Source organism: Brachypodium distachyon, chromosome 1 (assembly GCF_000005505.3).
Source record: "Brachypodium distachyon strain Bd21 chromosome 1, Brachypodium_distachyon_v3.0, whole genome shotgun sequence".
NCBI classification, from domain to species: Eukaryota; Viridiplantae; Streptophyta; class Magnoliopsida; order Poales; family Poaceae; genus Brachypodium; species Brachypodium distachyon.
Genome location: NC_016131.3, coordinates 53,661,242 through 53,678,688, shown reverse-complemented (window position 1 = coordinate 53,678,688; position 17,447 = coordinate 53,661,242). Strand labels below are relative to the sequence as shown.

Below are 17,447 nucleotides of genomic sequence, written 5' to 3'. Positions count from 1 at the left end.
TCAAGAAACAACTTGGACCAATTTAACTGCTCAGCACGGCCAGTAGCAAATTACACCTCGTAGTAACATTCAGATAGGATATATAGTCAGGCAAACTTCCACAATATAAGCGACTGTCGCAAACATCAGAAATTTCAAACCATTCGGCGCCACACATATCACCGAGGTACCGAACTCTAAACTGAATCAACACAAAGTTTGGTCACAACTAAGCCAAGCGGAACAACGACGAGTACACCAGGTGCTGGCCCTTTATTGATATATAACACGGTGTTGCCTTCCCCTTCCTTTCTTTTGATTAGGTTGATGCAGTAGCAGTGTAGGCCACGATCTTGGCTTCGATTTCATCCTTCTTGCCACCAACGACAGTGTGGACCTTCTCGCCGTCCTTGATGAAGAGGAAGGTCGGCATTGCCTCGATTTTGTATTCTTCTGCGACTTCCTGTTGAACAAGGAGATGACATTAGGTCCACTGCAAAATTTAGGGGAGACATGTTCATGGAGGATTGTGGCGCCGGCTGTGTGCTTACCTTGAGCTCGTCAACATCTACCTTGAGGAAGATGGCACCAGGGAACTTCTTGGCGTACTCAGCGAAGACAGGGGCTATGATGCGGCAAGGTCCGCACCAGACAGCAGTGAAGTCAATGATCACCTGTAGCCAACGCCCAACGGGTACAGAAAATCTATTGTAAGGCCATAGAGACGAGACAGAAATAGCTGGGGCCGGGAGTTGTAAAGCAAAACATAAGAAATGGCAAGAGCGACAGAGAGTACAAATTCTACAAGTGTGAGCTTTTAAAAAGAACAATACTTCTGCCTTATATTAAACTTTCAGCAATCTTGCCTTTGCATCAATCATGCACATATCAGCCTACAAAATACTTGCCGTTTGTAAACATGACAGGTGACGATTCAAACCATATGCAACGCACAAACCAGGCAAATCCGTTGCGAGATTCGAACTAAACTAGGATATCGAAGTTGCAATTCTCTCTTATTATCCAAAAAAAAGAGCTGCAATTCTAACAACAATCCTCCGCATGCCCGAGCGCATCGAATTTCATCCGGCAACAAGTTGGCAGAAATAGTAATCGAGGATAATCTAGCGCCTCCAAAACCACAGATTCACAGTATCGGATATACTCACTCCGTTCCATATCAAGTGATTCGAATTTGTTAAAAATAGACGTGTCTATATGCTAAAATACGTATAGATACATGTAATATTTCGGCACTTAACATGTGACGAAATGAGTAGTAAAATAAAAATAAAAGGTGAACCGAGCCACTGACGGAAAGATTGGGAGGATCAGTTGCGCTTACCAGCTTGCCGATCTCCTTGGCCTTGGCCATGTGGGTGTCGAATTCTTGCTTGTTGTGGCACGCGATCACGGTTCCCTCCTCGGCCGCCATTCCTCTAGGTGAGTAAGATCAGAGAGAGGTTTTCTTTGACTTGGGGATTGATCTGTTAGCTAGAATTGCTTTCTCCGGGGCGCAGGTTGGTGGGAGCTATTTATAGAACGGAATGTTGGGGGGGTCTGAAATGACCGGGTTGCCCTCGAGGTGGCGTCGTGCTACACGCACCGAACCCCCGGACCGCGTGAGCGGAGACGTCGCTACGTCACGGCGTTCGCCTCTGGCCCGCATGGGCGCGTTGATCTGGAAGGTTCCGGTGGATAACAGTGAAGCGCATATGTCTTGATTATAGAGAATCTTTAATTTTTTAAGTCAATTCTTTAATTTTGCCCCATGTGTCTGAGGAAGATCAGCGCATGTTAATTTTTCAGAGCTACGGCTACACAAAAGTTCATATCTTTCATACTCCGTATGAAAATTCCTTCTTTTTAGATGTCATGTGCTCGAATTCACGTTGGGCCTCTTTGGAATGCAAAACTTTAAATAAGTATAAATAGAAAAATGCAGGGATGAGAAGTAGGCATGTATTTCCTCTGTTCCATATCAAGTGACTTTAATTTACCCAAATATGGTTGTATCTGTACCCAAAAAATCCGTCTAGATACATGTAATATTTCATCATTTAATATGGGACGGATGGAGTACTAGATTATGAAAAGAATTTAGAAATGGTGTCCTAGAAATTTGGACGATTTACAAGGAAATAATACGGAAATGATACGTAGAAAGCATAACATAATTTATAAGAATTTGACAAAACTCCAATACTATGTTGTGATATGATCTTAGATCATCATAGAAAGAAAGAAAATGTACTCCCTCCTTTCCATATTAAGTGACTCAAATTTGTAGAAAAATGGGCGTATCTATATACTAAAATATGTCTACATACATACATGAAATATTTCGGTACTTAATATGGGACGGAGGCAGTAAGATTGGAACCTTAATTTCAACGTTCCTACAAAAATGTTATAATACAAAAATGTAGTATAGGATCTGACTATACAAAGCTATAAAATCGGTGTTCCATTTTGTTTTTGTTCAAGACAAACACAAGGTTTGGAAGTATGCATCTCAAATCTTCGGCCTAATTGTTCGTTGAAAATAACAACACCAAGCTACCACCGAACATATGTTGTCATCTGCTTCCAAGTGGCAAAGGAATATGGTTATCCCTTCCTCATTTTTTTTTGCAAGGGGATAGGTTGGGTTCTTTGGAGTAGTATACTAACTGGCAGTCGTACGATTTACCCAAAAGAAAATGATGGGCTTGCTCTGAGATCTATACAATCAAATTATGGCGACTAAGTGAACCTAGCCTATCTCACGTGGTCTGATTCCTTGTGGTGAAATCAGGCCATTCAGATTCAAGTTCTAGACTTAACATGAGTGCCACATTTGCCTAGATTCATTCCAAGCGGCATTATTCTTGCCGTGGTAGGTGACGTAGCTGTCAACAGCGAGTCGCCTGTGGTGACTTCGTCAATCTCTCAAGATCTATCGGCGCGGTCTTCCGGAGGTGGCGACTTCGTCAATCTCAAGATCTGTTGGCTCAGTCTCTTGGATTTGCTCATAAGGTAGGGTGTGCGCATGTGCATTCATACGGGTGAGCTTAAACGTGTGTTTGTGAGCGTCTGCGTTTGTACTGTGTTTCTTAAAAAAAATGTCAACTAAGGAACCAAAAATTATGTCAACAATTCTACTTTTGTACATCCTAGGAACCAAACACGTAGACAAACTAGTTCCACTTGGAACCAAACGATTCCTACTCCCACCGATTCACAATAATTAGTGTCTCAGATCTTGTACAATTGTATACTAAGTTATTACAAAATCTGAGACACTTATTATGAATCGTTTGGAGTACTTTTTTGAGGAGTCAGATGTTAGGCATATTGGGGAATATTTCATTTTGAGGTACCATATGGTTTCATTCCAGTTTTCTATATTGCAGGAACAAAACACATAATCATCACAATATTTTTTCACGAATAGAATTATCTCAATTTTTGAACCATCTCATTACATTCTACTGCGTGATGTTAGCGTCCCAAGCCCAGCTTCAAACACTCATGCCATGTTCATGCGTTTATGCATATCCAGCACATCCCATAAACAGTTTGACATTTCTATCCCAAAAGACCGGTCCAATTGAAGAATGACTACTATCCCTTATAAGGTGTTCGTAGCCCACTTCCGCTGGCAAGGTGAGACTAAAGTCACTGACAACGCACAATACCGTAAAACCAAAAACTACCTAAGTTTTTTTCTTCTTCTAGAATACACCTAAGTGATAGTATTATTGCTAGATTTATTTTGCAAAGGAGTAAAATCTATTTCAAACCTTGTCTTTATAGAGTTGGTCGAAATTTAGGCCCCACCTTGAAATACCTGAAATTGAGACGTTGTGCTCTTAAATCAGTCTCTAGCGCTGAAATATGAGGAAAAACCTACGAGATTTAGACTAATACTTCATCAAGTTAGACTCATCGCATTGGATGACACTTGTGTTACACAAATCTTGCAGCCTGAGAATGGTGCAAAAACTGATGCCGAACCCAACCCAAACCCGTGGAGTGAAACTAAAATACCCAATCCAAACCAAACCACAAATGAATCCGACACAACCAAACCAAACTGCACGTGCATGGTTTTCCACCTGAACAGAACCATAACTAAATCAGCTGAAGTTACAGACGTACCAAACGTGATCATATGCTCCCTCCGTCACGACACAAGTGACGTGGTAATATGCAGTTTTATACCCCTTAATTTTTTTCCGAATTGTTCACTTATTTCGGTACCGAGGGAGTGTAATCAATCGGCTTTAATTGCATGCAGGCCGATCGATTACTAGCTGATCAAGAGAACAATACTGACACAAAATTTTGACCGAATGTAGATGGTCAGCTCCATAGCTACACATCAAGATGGCAATGGGGCCCCGAAACCCGAAAACCCGCGGGTTTTTATCCCATTAGGGGACGGGTTTGGCCCAAATTTAATCCCCGCGGGTTTGTAAATGGGTATAAGTAGAAACCCAGCGGGTTTCACGGGTTTAGATCCAGGACAACACTACCCGAACCCGGTACCCGATGAAACCCGCGAAGATTTCAATACAACCCATATAAGTGGCCCAATCCACCCCATATGTGTACCCAAACCCTACCTATATATTGTCCCTAACCCTAAATCCCCACCCAAATTCCCCATTCTCCATGTACAACCGCCAGCCTCAGCTCCTCGTATGCGTGTTTGTGTGAACTTGTATGAGATCATCGTCTATTTTGTATTAACTTGTATGAGATCGTCGTCTATTTTGTGTGAACTTGTATGAGATCATCGAACTATTTGCTGCTGTCTTATTAAATGATGTTGTCATGTTGTTGTTATTATGTGTGAATGGTACTGAAAATCGTTTTTCTTTAATGTTGCTGCTATTATTTTGCCTGTGTAGAAAAACAGGTTCGGGTTCCCCGACGGGGACGAAAAACCCGATGCAGCTGCAACGGTGAATTAGTCAGCAGACTTCTCTTTATCCAGCTCCATACAAACATACTCTCGCGATTAATTTGCCTTTGCAAAGTGAACAATTCAGAAAAAAAAATTAAGGGGGTATATATAAAACTGCATATAAGTAGTAGGAGCAGCAACTTTTACATCACCATCTCCATTTAAATGAGCTAAAGACAAAATGGAAATAGGAATGAAGCTAGTTTTCTACTCCCTCCATCCCATATTAAGTGACTCAAATTTGTCCAAATACGGATGTATCTATGCCTAAAAAGCGTCTAGATACATGTAATAGAAAGTCACTTAATATGGGACGGAGGGAGTATGTAGGATAGTTTCACCACGACAGGCTTCAGGAAGCACCACATGAAGGATTTTCTTTCCTTGTCAAATCTGAAAATTGGCAAACATGTATCAGTTGACGAACAATACAGTAATATACAAATTAACTATAGTAATCTAGCATTCATCTATATGAACCATTGAAGGAATTTGGCTATCCATGATTCCTCTATGTCATGAATCTTATATTTGTTTTTCAATTTAGTCAATTAAGATGAATCTGAAGCTTGATCTATGTATTTGTTATTTGCCGATGTGAAAACATGTTCCTTGTAATAAGAGAGGCGTGGGGACTCATTGTGTTTTAATCTTTTTGTATAGAATGTTGATCACGAAAAATACTGAAAGTTTAGTTAGTGTTTTAACGATCGGACAGTGTTGATTTTCTACTTCCCTTCCTAATATCCGATATTCCACTTTAGTATTAATCTAGAATCTTGCGTTTGTGATTGAACCAGACGACAATGGGTGCTTGTGGTTAGTGCAGAAGCTGCTATAGTAGGGACCCCGTTTCGTAGCACGGTATTTTCTCTGTATTTTAGCAATACTACGGTTTTTATAATTATCAGAGTTTTAATTACTGTGACCTGTTTGGTTACCCCTAAAACCTGCAGTATTAATACCATAGTATTTGCAAAATTGTGGTATTTTCTCTGTATAAAAGAAAGAACCCCTGACCTCTTTATTTTTTCCGGAGAAACGAGAAAAGCGTCCCCCACCTCGCCTCACCCCCGCTTGGCTCGCAAAGTAGTTCGCTCTTCCTGCTGGAGCCGCCGCCGCCTATCACCTCCCTTGGTCGAGATGGAGAAAGAGAATCCGGCCAAAGGAGATAAAAAAGGTTAGCACTGAGTCCCCTTCGTCCTTTCTCTCGATATCTCTCTCCCTCTCCATGCCCAGCATTGCCTGTCAAAGCGAAGGTCTCCGGCAAAATTGGGCGGCAAGGCGTAGCATTGGAGGCCGGCCTATGGGGTTGGAGGCGGAGGGAGGTGGCGCACGGGCCGGGCTGGGCTGGCGCAATGGAGGCCGGCCGCTGGGGTTGGAGGCGGAGGGAGGCGGCGCACGAGCTGGGCTGGGGGCTGCGGGGCCGTAGCAATGGAGGCCGGCCGCTGGGGTTGGAGTCGGAGGGAGGCGACGCACGGATTGGGCTTGGGCCGGCGCGCGGGCTGGGGGCGGCGGGGCCGTAGAAATTGGAGGCCGGCCGCTAGGGTTGGAGGCGGAGGGAGGCGACACGCGGGCTGGGGGCGGCTCAGGTGGCTCATCACCTGATGTATGTAACTCCTGCGTGCTTACCGGTTTCTAGCGTAGCTCCATTGTAAAAAGATTGTGATCGAAGAACCTAGACCATGAGTAGCAGCGGGGCCTCCTCCTCTCCGTCATCCCCGCTGCCGGTCAACGTCGGTCTGGGGCGCCGCCGGTACGCCTTCACGCCGTCGCCTTCCCGTCGCCGCCGTTCTCCCCGATGAGTAGGGAGGACGCCGCCGCTAGCTCGCCGCTGCTGTTGGCGTGGGCGGCGCACTCAGAGCCGAAGCCGCACTGTCGCAACACTTCATTGAAGCAACAACTTATGGTTTCACCACTATGTTGAAATCATCCTTAAAGAGTACGATTGCTTGCATTCGCGGAAATGGCATATAAGAATATCGCTACTTGTTCTTCCACGGTGATTAGGTCAGAATCTTGTAGAAGTGGCCGCTCTCCAAAGCACCTAACCAAATTATGAAATACATGTTTTTCCATCCGTAAATCTTGTATACATCTCGATTCATGACCCTCCAGAACTTCATTCACGTACTTCTGTCCCGTAAGGATGGAAGTATGAATACGTCGACGATTGCTTGAACCTCCCTCGCGTCTGTATACAGATTCGATGATGGCTAATTCATCATCTTCTCTTTGTTTACGCTTCAAAAAATTCCCCCACGTTGTTGACAATCTTCGAGCACAATTTGCAATTTTTTTCATCTTAAAGAATAAATCAGTCGGTAATTAGAAACATGATCAACATGGACATGACTAAAAATAAATTTAAGTTATATGGCCACATCCTACCTACACCAAGTAATGGACGAGATGATTTAAAAAAGAATAAAGAAGGAATCAGCTAACATCGCACACAACTGATGAACACAAGAAGAACCAAATTACTGCAACAACGTCGTGCATGGTGGGTTGACGTACTTGGCGACGCAAGACGACGAGGACGACTGACCGCCGCGCTCAGAGGCCACGCACAGCACACCAACACAGCGACGCGGCAGATGAACATCGCACATACATGTTGCCTCCTGCTCCTCCTCCTGATGCTTTCATGATCAACACACCAACAATAACAACGATGGCTTCCTTTCTATAAGATTGATCAAGTGCAGAATGTTTTAAACCTAACGGCTAGCTCGGTAGTTGAAGCTAACAGCACCTCCAAGCTAGTAGCTCGGTAGTTGCCAACGTCTTCCTGCGCGCATGCAGCTATAGGTCGGCTAAAAATATAGCACGCCCAAACGGCCTCGTGGTTTTGCTAAAACTGAGAAAAATTGTGGTCTTTTGAAACCGTAGTATTCTTTACCCAGGGCAAATAATACAGTGGTTTAGGAATACCATGGTTTAAAAAATATTTTGCGTCCAAACATAGCCTTAAACTGAGCTGTGAGAAATTCATGGCTCCAAGGAGGTATTCCTCTCTGACCACTATGATGTACAGAGTGCTGACACTATAAAGGGAAATTTTACTCTGTTCTACAATATAGTCCTCTTGGCGTGGAAACACATAGCTGTTTATGTTCATTATCTTGCATTGCTTGCTTCAGCGTAGGAAATGCTCTACTTGTGTACCTTAAGGCTCTAGCAAGACAGTTGTTCCCGTTGCTTATGAAAATCAAGTTATTTCATGGTATTCTGTTATGCTGTTTAGGTAAAAATACGGATCTTTCATTTATTTTCCCGATGCTTATGAAAATATGTCCCGTCTATTTATTCTTAGTTCGCCACCCAACTTTATTCATCATGCCACCTGAACGAATGCACAACCAAGAATCGACATGATGTCGAAAGCTATGAAGTACACGGATCAGAAAGCAATAAGTTCGCCAATAGACAACAATGCACGACCATACAACATCTTCGCATCTCCCCGAACCTAAAAATGAACAAACACAACGCCGTGGACACAATGAATGCAAAAACAGATGCATGAAAGCAAGTGCACAAAAAACAACCAACATGTGCCGCCCCTATTGCACCGACCAACCTACTTGAAGCCGTCAGAAAAAAAAACCAACCTGCTTGCTTGGATGCACATCTACGATGGTGTTGCTCATGGCCGCCCTACTTCTCTTCCAACTACAAATTAACTTCAGGAAAAATTATTGTTCATCATTTATCTCCAAATATTAGTGTTTACAAATTAACTCCAGGAAAATTTGATTTCATCTTTTATGTCTTCAAATATCTGTGTTATTATCATCATTGTCAAATCTGACAGATGTGGCAACGCGTGCCATCATGATCTAGGACAGTAAAACTGTGCAGCCTTCAAGCCCTCCACGCACCAACATTCTTCTGATCATACCCGGTTGTTTTTCGCCTTTTTTTTGCACAAAATTTTCACTAAGAGTTTCAATGTCTCTTCTAAAAAAAATTCCAAGTCCGAGTCAGCTTAATTTTGAAAAAAACGTCCGAACCAGCTTTTCCGATTTGAATTTCATTTTCTGAATTCTGAAGTATTCATCTCTTCAAAGTCTGCCGCTGCTCCAAGAGAGGGCCACGCGTCGTGCGGCAACTGGCAAGGCCACGATGTGGTCGGTTCGTCCGTACAGCCAACGCATCCAGCCCCCTTCCGAACCATCCAGAAGCGGCCGCACATCAACGGCCAGGATTCACCGTGTCCCCAGCACATCAACGGCCAATACACCAAATACTCGTTCGCGGCAAGTTTTACCGCCACCGATTTACTACCGTCTCCGCGAAACGAGCTTTATAATTACTGGTCCAATCAAGACGGCACGAGAGGAAAGCGCGGCGGTGGCGGTAAAAAATAAAAAAGAGGGGGGGAAATGAATAGCTTGGCCGCTCGGGCGTTTTCGAACTCCCAAAGGCAGAGGGAATAGACAGACAGGGTACATTCCCCATTTCTTCCTTCCCCCCAAACCCTAGCGCCCCCGCCGCTCCAGTCCCTCCCCCCTCGCCGTCGTGCCCATGGCGAAGACGCGGCCGCCCAAGAAGATCCTCGAGTCCTACACCATCAAGGGGTCCGACAAAGTCATCAAGCGTGAGGCCCTCCCCTCCCCTCAGCCCAGCTCCTCCCTTCTGGTCCATTTCAGCGATTTTGGGGGATTTTGTTTGTGGATTTATTGGCTGAGCTAAGGCGGGGCGTGGGCCGTCGGGTATCGATTTCGGTGCCTTGGTATTTTGATTTTTGTTTACTCGTGTGTGTATTTCTGGTGGGTGTGTGTGGGTGTGGTGGAAGGGGGATCACGAAATGAGAATTTGTTTGGATGTTCTAGTTGCTCGTTTGCCTTAGCCATGGCGGAAAAACAATGCTTTGCGCTGTTCACTACGGAGATAAGCTCGATGTCTAATCAGGTCTGTTAAAATAACAGTGAAACCCTAATCGTATGATCTGGAAGGACATGCACACATCATTTTAAAACACATAGATAGATCAACATGCTAGTGCTAGTTGTAGTGGTCTGCAGCAAAAGTTATTTCCGTTTTCCCATGCCTTTGGTAAAATTGGCCTGGTCGAAAGTTTAAGTTGGACAGTGCATGCATGTGCTTGTGGCCTATGGAGCTATCTACTTAAACTGGTTTGTCTTAGGATATGTTATACAGAGAGCTAGTATGTTATGTTCTTGTAACCTTCATGGTACCTGATTTACTGCTCTAGATTATGCGCCAATTCACTTACGACTTAACTTTGTACCACTAGCACAAGACCCTGCCTTGCTAGGGTTGAAAAAATAAGAACTATACTGCATGTTAAGAAGATTATACTACCATCTGTGCTAGATCAATCCATCCAAAGCCACTCACATTCTAAGCTATTTGTGCCAGCAGAAGTTATTTCCGTTTTCCCATGCCTTTGGTAAAATTGGCCTGGTCGAAAGTTTAAGTTGGACAGTGCATGCATGTGCTTGTGGCCTATGGAGCTATCTACTTAAACTGGTTTGTCTTAGGATATGTTATACAGAGAGCTAGTATGTTATGTTCTTGTAACCTTCATGGTACCTGATTTACTGCTCTAGATTATGCGCCAATTCACTTACGACTTAACTTTGTACCACTAGCACAAGACCCTGCCTTGCTAGGGTTGAAAAAATAAGAACTATACTGCATGTTAAGAAGATTATACTACCATCTGTGCTAGATCAATCCATCCAAAGCCACTCACATTCTAAGCTATTTGTGCCAGCAGAAGTTATTTCCGTTTTCCCATGTCTTTGGTAAAATTGGCCTGGTTGAAAGTTAAAGTTGGACAGTAAATGCATGTGCCTGTGGCCTATGGAGTTCAGCTCTCGACTTTAACTGGTTTGTCTTAGGATAGGTTATACATAGAGCTATGTTATTTTGTTGTAACCTTCATGGTACCTGATTTACTGCTCTAGATTATGCGCCAATTCATTTACGAGTTACGACTTAACTTAGTACTACTAGCACAATACCCTGCCTTGCTAGGGTTAAAAAAAAAACTAAATACACCGCATGTTTAAGAAGATTATACTACCATCTGTGCCAGATCAATCCATCCAAAGGCGCTCACATTCTAAACTATTTGTGCGAGATCCAGTGGGAGGTTTATCTTCAAGATGAGCATACCACCACCGATAGATAGTTATCAATCACTCACCCTTGCATGGCCTTCTATGTGGTTGAAGCACTTAAAAGTCATATAATTATATACATATTCACACAGTAACTAAATTAAGCACTGATAATTTTTTCCTATCTATAGAATGGAACAGAAAAGTACACGACCATTGCGTCATCAGAAGAGGGAAGAATTGACTATAGCTTATAATGTGCTTGATAAATGCTTCATACTAGTTGATTCATGATGTTATTCGTGATGAGAAATACATATTGCACACTATAAACGGTCCTAGTAAACTTTTAATGCTCATTAAACCGTATAAATGCCCCCTAATTCCAGCCTAACCTTTAAGTTTTGGTTTGAAGTAAGTTTTTACTGACAGACAGCGGTCGACCATTACATAAAAAGGAAAGAATTGACTAACTTATAATGTGCTTGATAATGCTTCATACTATATAAGCCTGGTAGGATTTGTTATAAAAAATAAATATCCACTATAAAACACCCATAGTAAACTTGTAATGCTCATTAAACTGTATAAATGGCCCCAAATACCAGCCTAACCTTTAAATTTAGTTTGATTAAGCTTCAATTGGCAGCTAGATCTTTGGCAGGGCAAATTTGGCACCAACCAAACATACCCTTTATGCAAATGTACCTTATTTGAGTTTAAGCCCAGTGTGGTTAGAAGGTTATTTGGGGAAAGTTTGTTAGTTTATGCATTCTTCATTGTTAGGACCTTGGGTAACTAATACAATGTTACTAAGCTAGCCATTGTAAAGTTTGGTTTTGGCTAAATGATGCGCTCCAAATTTTTTATGATAACATGACAATCCATCATTTTAATGTATTTTTTTAGCTTTAACTCTTTCACCTGCTATTACATTTTTTCTTCAAATCTGATATGTTCCTGCGCCAATCTACTTAATACCATACTTATCCTAAGAGAGTAAGATCTGTTTATTCTGCCATTCTATATTTGCGTCTTAAAAATGTAGCATGAAGACTAGAGTAGTTATGTATTACCTTTTTTGCAACTATGCTGGTGCATAATGACAAAAAAAAACTGATGCACCTATGACCATTTATTGTTGAATGTTACTCCATTTTCCCATGCTCCTAAATTATCGCTTTGTAAACACGATTCAACATTACCTTAGCATGTTGATGACTACTGTTTTTTTTGCTATGAACTCCAAATTAGAGTAACTTTGGTATTTGTCTGACCCTCCTACTTGTTTCTTCCAGCTGGGGACTGTGTGCTAATGAGATCGGTTGATACATCAAAGCCACCCTACGTGGCAAGAATTGAATCAATTGAGGCAGCAGGGTCTCGAGGCACAAATGTGAGAGTACGGGTCCGATGGTACTACCGGCCAGAGGAATCCATGGGTGGGAGGCGACCATTTCATGGTTCCAAGGAGGTATTCCTCTCTGACCACTATGATGTACAGAGTGCTGACACTATAGAGGGAAAATGCAATGTTCACAGCTTCCGTAGCTATACAAAGCTTGATTCTGTCAATGCTGAGGACTACTTCTGTCGCTTTGAGTACAAATCGGCTTCAGGCAGTTTTGTGCCCGACCGTATAGCTGTGTAAGAATTCAACACAACCTTTACAATTTTTGATACATTACGAATATTTTGTGATTTTGGTAGCATGTTTTTTTACGTCCTTCGATGTGTGCAAGAATAAATCCATTGTGTAAAGATGCTTATCAAACTTTAGTATCATGTTGGCTGTACGTAGTTCTCATAGCTTTCTTTCGAGTTTTCACATAAACTTTTATTCATGAATGAATTTTGTATGTTCATTCTGAACTTACAGAGTACACACCCCTTGTGTTCTCTGCATCTTCATGGCAATTTCTGTTGGCATTCGGCATCATGGTTTTGCTTGTTTTCCTAAAGGGCAATGCTAATACTTCCGTGCATGCAAGGCAATACAAAGGGATATGGACATCCATGGGTTATTTCAACAATTTTTAGTATTTCATGCTTTTGAGAACAGATGTGCAGTAAAAGGCTCATGCCTCTCTGTATTGTGCTGCTTGTACCCCAAATACATGGTTGTAGCGTGTGTGCTAGGATTTACGGCTGACAATTGAACCGGGGCTCGAGAGTAGTTAGCCAAGCTTCAACCTAATACTTGTGTGCTATAGCAGCTATATTTGCGAAAAACTAAAAATGCGATTGCAGGATGTCGTTCTATTAGATCTTGCTCCTTGTTCTATAGTGTTTAATTAGTTTCCAACTGTATATATCCACTTGTTGAATTTTTTGACCATAATATGCCAATCCATCAGATCAACTGATATGTTTATCCTGAATCTGGATGACCTGGAAAAAATTTACCTGGCTCCAAAGGATTTCCTGCACCCCCACTGTACAGCCCAATTCAACTTGCAGTCATAGATGAATCAGCTTGTTTTTCTTTCGTTCATGTTGTATCTAAAGTACCAAATCCCTCTTTGTTGTACAGCTCAATTCATCTTATAGTCACAGTCTAATCAACTTGTTTTTCTAAGAATTCCTTCCTCCTTATTCGCAATTTTGGGTTTGTGTACATTTCTTGAATTAAACTTGTCCATTTCATTTAGTTTTTATCATGCCTTCTTTATTATGTGCCAGGTTTTGCAAGTGTGAGATGCCATACAATCCTGATGACCTTATGATCCAATGTGAGGAATGCTCTGACTGGTGAGTATATTGAATATTTGATCAAGACAACGTAACTTCTGAGAGTCATGGACTCATGGTGGCCTAAACAATGGTGTTGATGCTACATCATGTTATACTTTTTCTCCTCTGGTTCATTTCGTAAGTTGAAAAGATCATTATGTTTGTGTATGTTGGTAACAAACCATTGTGCTAAGTAAAAGCTGAACTGCACTAAATCAAAGAAAAATGTCTTACTATGGTGTAATGAAAACATGGCATTCTGACTCTTGGTTTGTTTCTTTGTGAATAATGAATGTAGTTGGAACTGAACTGGTCATCGGTTCAAGTTTTCAAGCTGTGTTTGACTTTTTTCATCCATGTACTGGAATTCTGAATACTCTTACTGAACTGTCGGCTGAAAAACCTGAACCTTGTACTGCCTGATTGAATTGTTTGATGTCCTTCTGTTCTATTGTGCATATCCATGTTTGTGCAACTAGAAATACGATTTTAGTATTTCATAGCACCAGTGTTCATTTATTTACCTTTAAGAGGCGCATGTTAATTTGTATTTAGACGCAGAATTACATTTTATTTGGTTGGTGACATCACATAAGTTAATGCTCTAACTCTATAACCTTCCGTTACCAAGTCCTTACCCCACCCATAAGTGGTTTATTAGGTCATTGGTCAATTTTTTTATAAAAAAAATGATAAGCTCATTTTAAAAAGAATTCAATTTGAAAGAGGTAGCAACTAGCAAGTAGTCTGAGACAGAGAATGGTATTTGTTTTTGCTGTGCAGAGTATTTAGTTAGCTTTTCAATAGAGTAAATATTCCTGGTATGTTTCGTTTTGTGCCGGTGGGAAGTATGCACCTTAATAATTTATTCTTCATTTTTTTTGTTACCTTTCCATCTATTCCTGTTTATTTTGCGTGCACACTTGAAGTTATTAAATATCTCCAGGAATTTGGGTCCTTTTTCACTGCTGTTTGTTTTCCAGGTTTCACCCTTCTTGTATTGGAATGACCATTAAAGAAGCAAAGAAACGCGAGCACTTTTTCTGCCAGAGCTGTACCACTGAAGGACATGGGAAGACGGCTGAGAATTCTCATGAAGCTACGGCGCAGTCAGAAGAAAAGGTAAACTATGACGTGGTTGGCGTGTTACATTTTATCATTGTTGTCTTGTTTGTTTTGTTATTTCAAAATGACATTAATATATATATATATATATATATATATATATATAAATTATGCACTTTTAATTTAAAGAATATAAAGCATGATCTGCTTATTATCAACTGAGAGGGCTGTTCTGCAGTCAAGCTGTATCATGATTTTAAAATTATTGTTTGAAAACACCAATTAGGACCAATTAAATTGCAGTACCGTCCTTAAACTTGCGATTGGGGTCTAAGTTTTAACTGCAATTTAACCTCCCCTAAACTTTATAAAAAGGTTCAGAGGTTGTCCACAAAAAACACACCACTGGCTCTGGCCTCATATGCAGCATCCTAATTCCTAATCAACAGGGTTTCACATGTCTGCAATTTCAGCCCTCTCTCCCTCTCCCTCGCTCTCTCTCTGACTGAAAAGTAGGGACCGAGATTCTCTCAAAGCCAAGACTTAGTTTGAGAGTTGGATGAAAATTCGAGCACCAAGATCGGTGTAAGTACTGTGGCATTTGCCTGCAATGAAAAATAATTTTTATGGTGTTATCACTTGGTAGGCTGCATTGCCACTGTAGTATCAATCTGGATTGTTCAATTTAGATCAAACGGCCGATATCATGAAATATTGTAGCTCTCTGACTTTGCTCTAGCTAGTTAGAGAATCAGAGTCCGGGGAAAAGTGCCATGGTGTATTCCATTCTTCCAATGAGCTCATACACTTCACCCATTTGCCTTAATAGCCTCATCCAACATTCCAACTGACAGCCACGCTGACGACTTGCTACTGTCTGTAGCCTCCTGTGCCTGGCAACTTCACTGTTAAACTGCTTGACGAAATATCACACCTAATTCAGGCATGGTGCTGGCTATTACTGCTGCAGTTACATGCAACTTAAAGCTCCCAATTCACTGAGGTCCTCCAACTTTCGTGGCTTCTCTTACCACCTCAACCCACACCTGATTGATCCCATCCCTAGTTCCAGGACCAAGCTCCCTGCCAGTGGCGTGCATGTAGGATTTAGGTGGCCAGGGCTATTGACCCTCGACCAATTTTGACACCGCACCTTCTGTTTTACACTTCCCATGCAAAGGGGAAGGAGGTTTGGTGGCGGAGGAAGATGAGATGGAGGCATGCATGGTGCCCACGAGGAAGTTGTCATGGTAGACATGGTGTTGGTGGGTGTCCTTGAGCTTTCTGAGGAAGTGTGATGGCCTTGATGATGTTGTCTTGCTGAGTGGCTTTTGGGGAGGCGTCAAGCTTGTAGGAGGCGAAGGTGAGTGAAAAAAAGGGTAGTTAGTGGCTGATAAAATGCAGCTTCAATGTAGTTGAACCAAGGGAGCACACAGTACATGTTTGAGGAACACTAGCACATTCTACTCATCAGAAAAGGATACCGACTTATTCATGTTGTAGTACACGTCGTTTGGTCCGCCTTTTCCCTCAAAAAGGTGTGCTCAGCTCTCTTTACCTGTACATTGAAAACTGTGGTTTTACGTATGGTTTGGTCTTCTCCCGGGTAAAGGTTAAATGTCTCTGCTGTGGTGGTTCATGCATAATGAAATCCAACATATATTGACCCCATTCCAACTAGAATGCATTATTTTGTCTATAACTGGAAAGTGCAGCTTAGGCATGAATAGACAATCATTTAAAACAAGCTCATAGTTTATTTATACTAATGTGTGCAGCCGGTGGAGTCGAAAAGGCGGAGAAGGTGATTGGCCCTGGATTAATTTATGGAATTTTCACACGGATGTACAAACTACACGGCCTTTCTGTAGTCTTTGAGGTCTCTGATGTTATTTGCCATGGCAGTCTGACCCTTTTGGTCAGGCATGCGGTGTACATAACTTTGCAACCTCTGATTGTTGTATTAGGAGAAGACGATAGTCTGCATGCTAGTGTTGCCAGTGTCAACTATCAAGGTCCGTGTTGGGCTTTAGGGCTCCTGTGTGATCCAGAAGTATCATGCAGCTGCCCCTTGCCCGTTTAAGTTTGTGAGAGTCGGTCGAACCTTGTATCGCCAAGTGGAATTTATTTCTTCCTTTTTGAAGAGATTCGTAGTCGATGCAGCATCTCTGTCCGGGGAATCTGACTTTAGCATTTGATTTAGTTGCATAATTTGCATGCTTGCCTACGAAATGTCGATGAAGATTGTTAATAAAGCAGGGAAGTTAGGATCCAAATTGTGGACGAAGATTTGCAGGAAAGCGCACTCTACTGCTCTTGTCGTGACGTGATAAAAGCACTACTACTGTACTTGAATTGAGGTTTGAGAAGGTGGGCTATTCTCACGGTCATGCTCATGGAGTCAGGGGGCATGAAACACTTCAGAATACCAAAGCTGGTCCTAGATTGTTTGGTGATTGGCCCCTAGGCTTAATCCCTGGTTGGAAGTTGGAACAATACTCCCACAGGCACTCTGCTGGTGCACCCTAAGCTCCAAGGAAAAAACAAAACTCTGGTGGTTTACCTGAACCATCAAGTCAGGGATCTTCTCGAAGCAAATTCATGGTCGAGCAGGTATT

General features: G+C 42.0%; 2 protein-coding genes across 2 annotated transcripts; one reads left to right on the top strand and one right to left on the bottom strand.

The window, feature by feature from the left end:
• LOC100825640 (thioredoxin H1) lies at positions 1 to 1,502 on the bottom strand. Its single transcript, XM_003557409.4, has 3 exons — positions 1,325 to 1,502; positions 531 to 653; positions 1 to 442 (listed from the first exon to the last, which is right to left on the bottom strand). The coding sequence occupies exons 1-3, from the start codon at positions 1,412 to 1,414 to the stop codon at positions 299 to 301; spliced, it is 357 nt and encodes a 118-aa protein (XP_003557457.1). The 5' UTR covers positions 1,415 to 1,502; the 3' UTR covers positions 1 to 298.
• Positions 1,503 to 9,348: 7,846 nt separating this feature from the next.
• Positions 9,349 to 17,002, top strand: LOC100825334 (chromatin remodeling protein EBS). The gene is made up of 5 exons (XM_003557408.4): positions 9,349 to 9,539; positions 12,330 to 12,678; positions 13,714 to 13,782; positions 14,748 to 14,886; positions 16,608 to 17,002. Exons 1-5 carry the CDS (start codon positions 9,467 to 9,469, stop codon positions 16,635 to 16,637), a joined length of 660 nt encoding a protein of 219 aa, XP_003557456.1. The 5' UTR covers positions 9,349 to 9,466; the 3' UTR covers positions 16,638 to 17,002.
• The last annotated feature ends 445 nt before the right edge of the window (positions 17,003 to 17,447 follow it).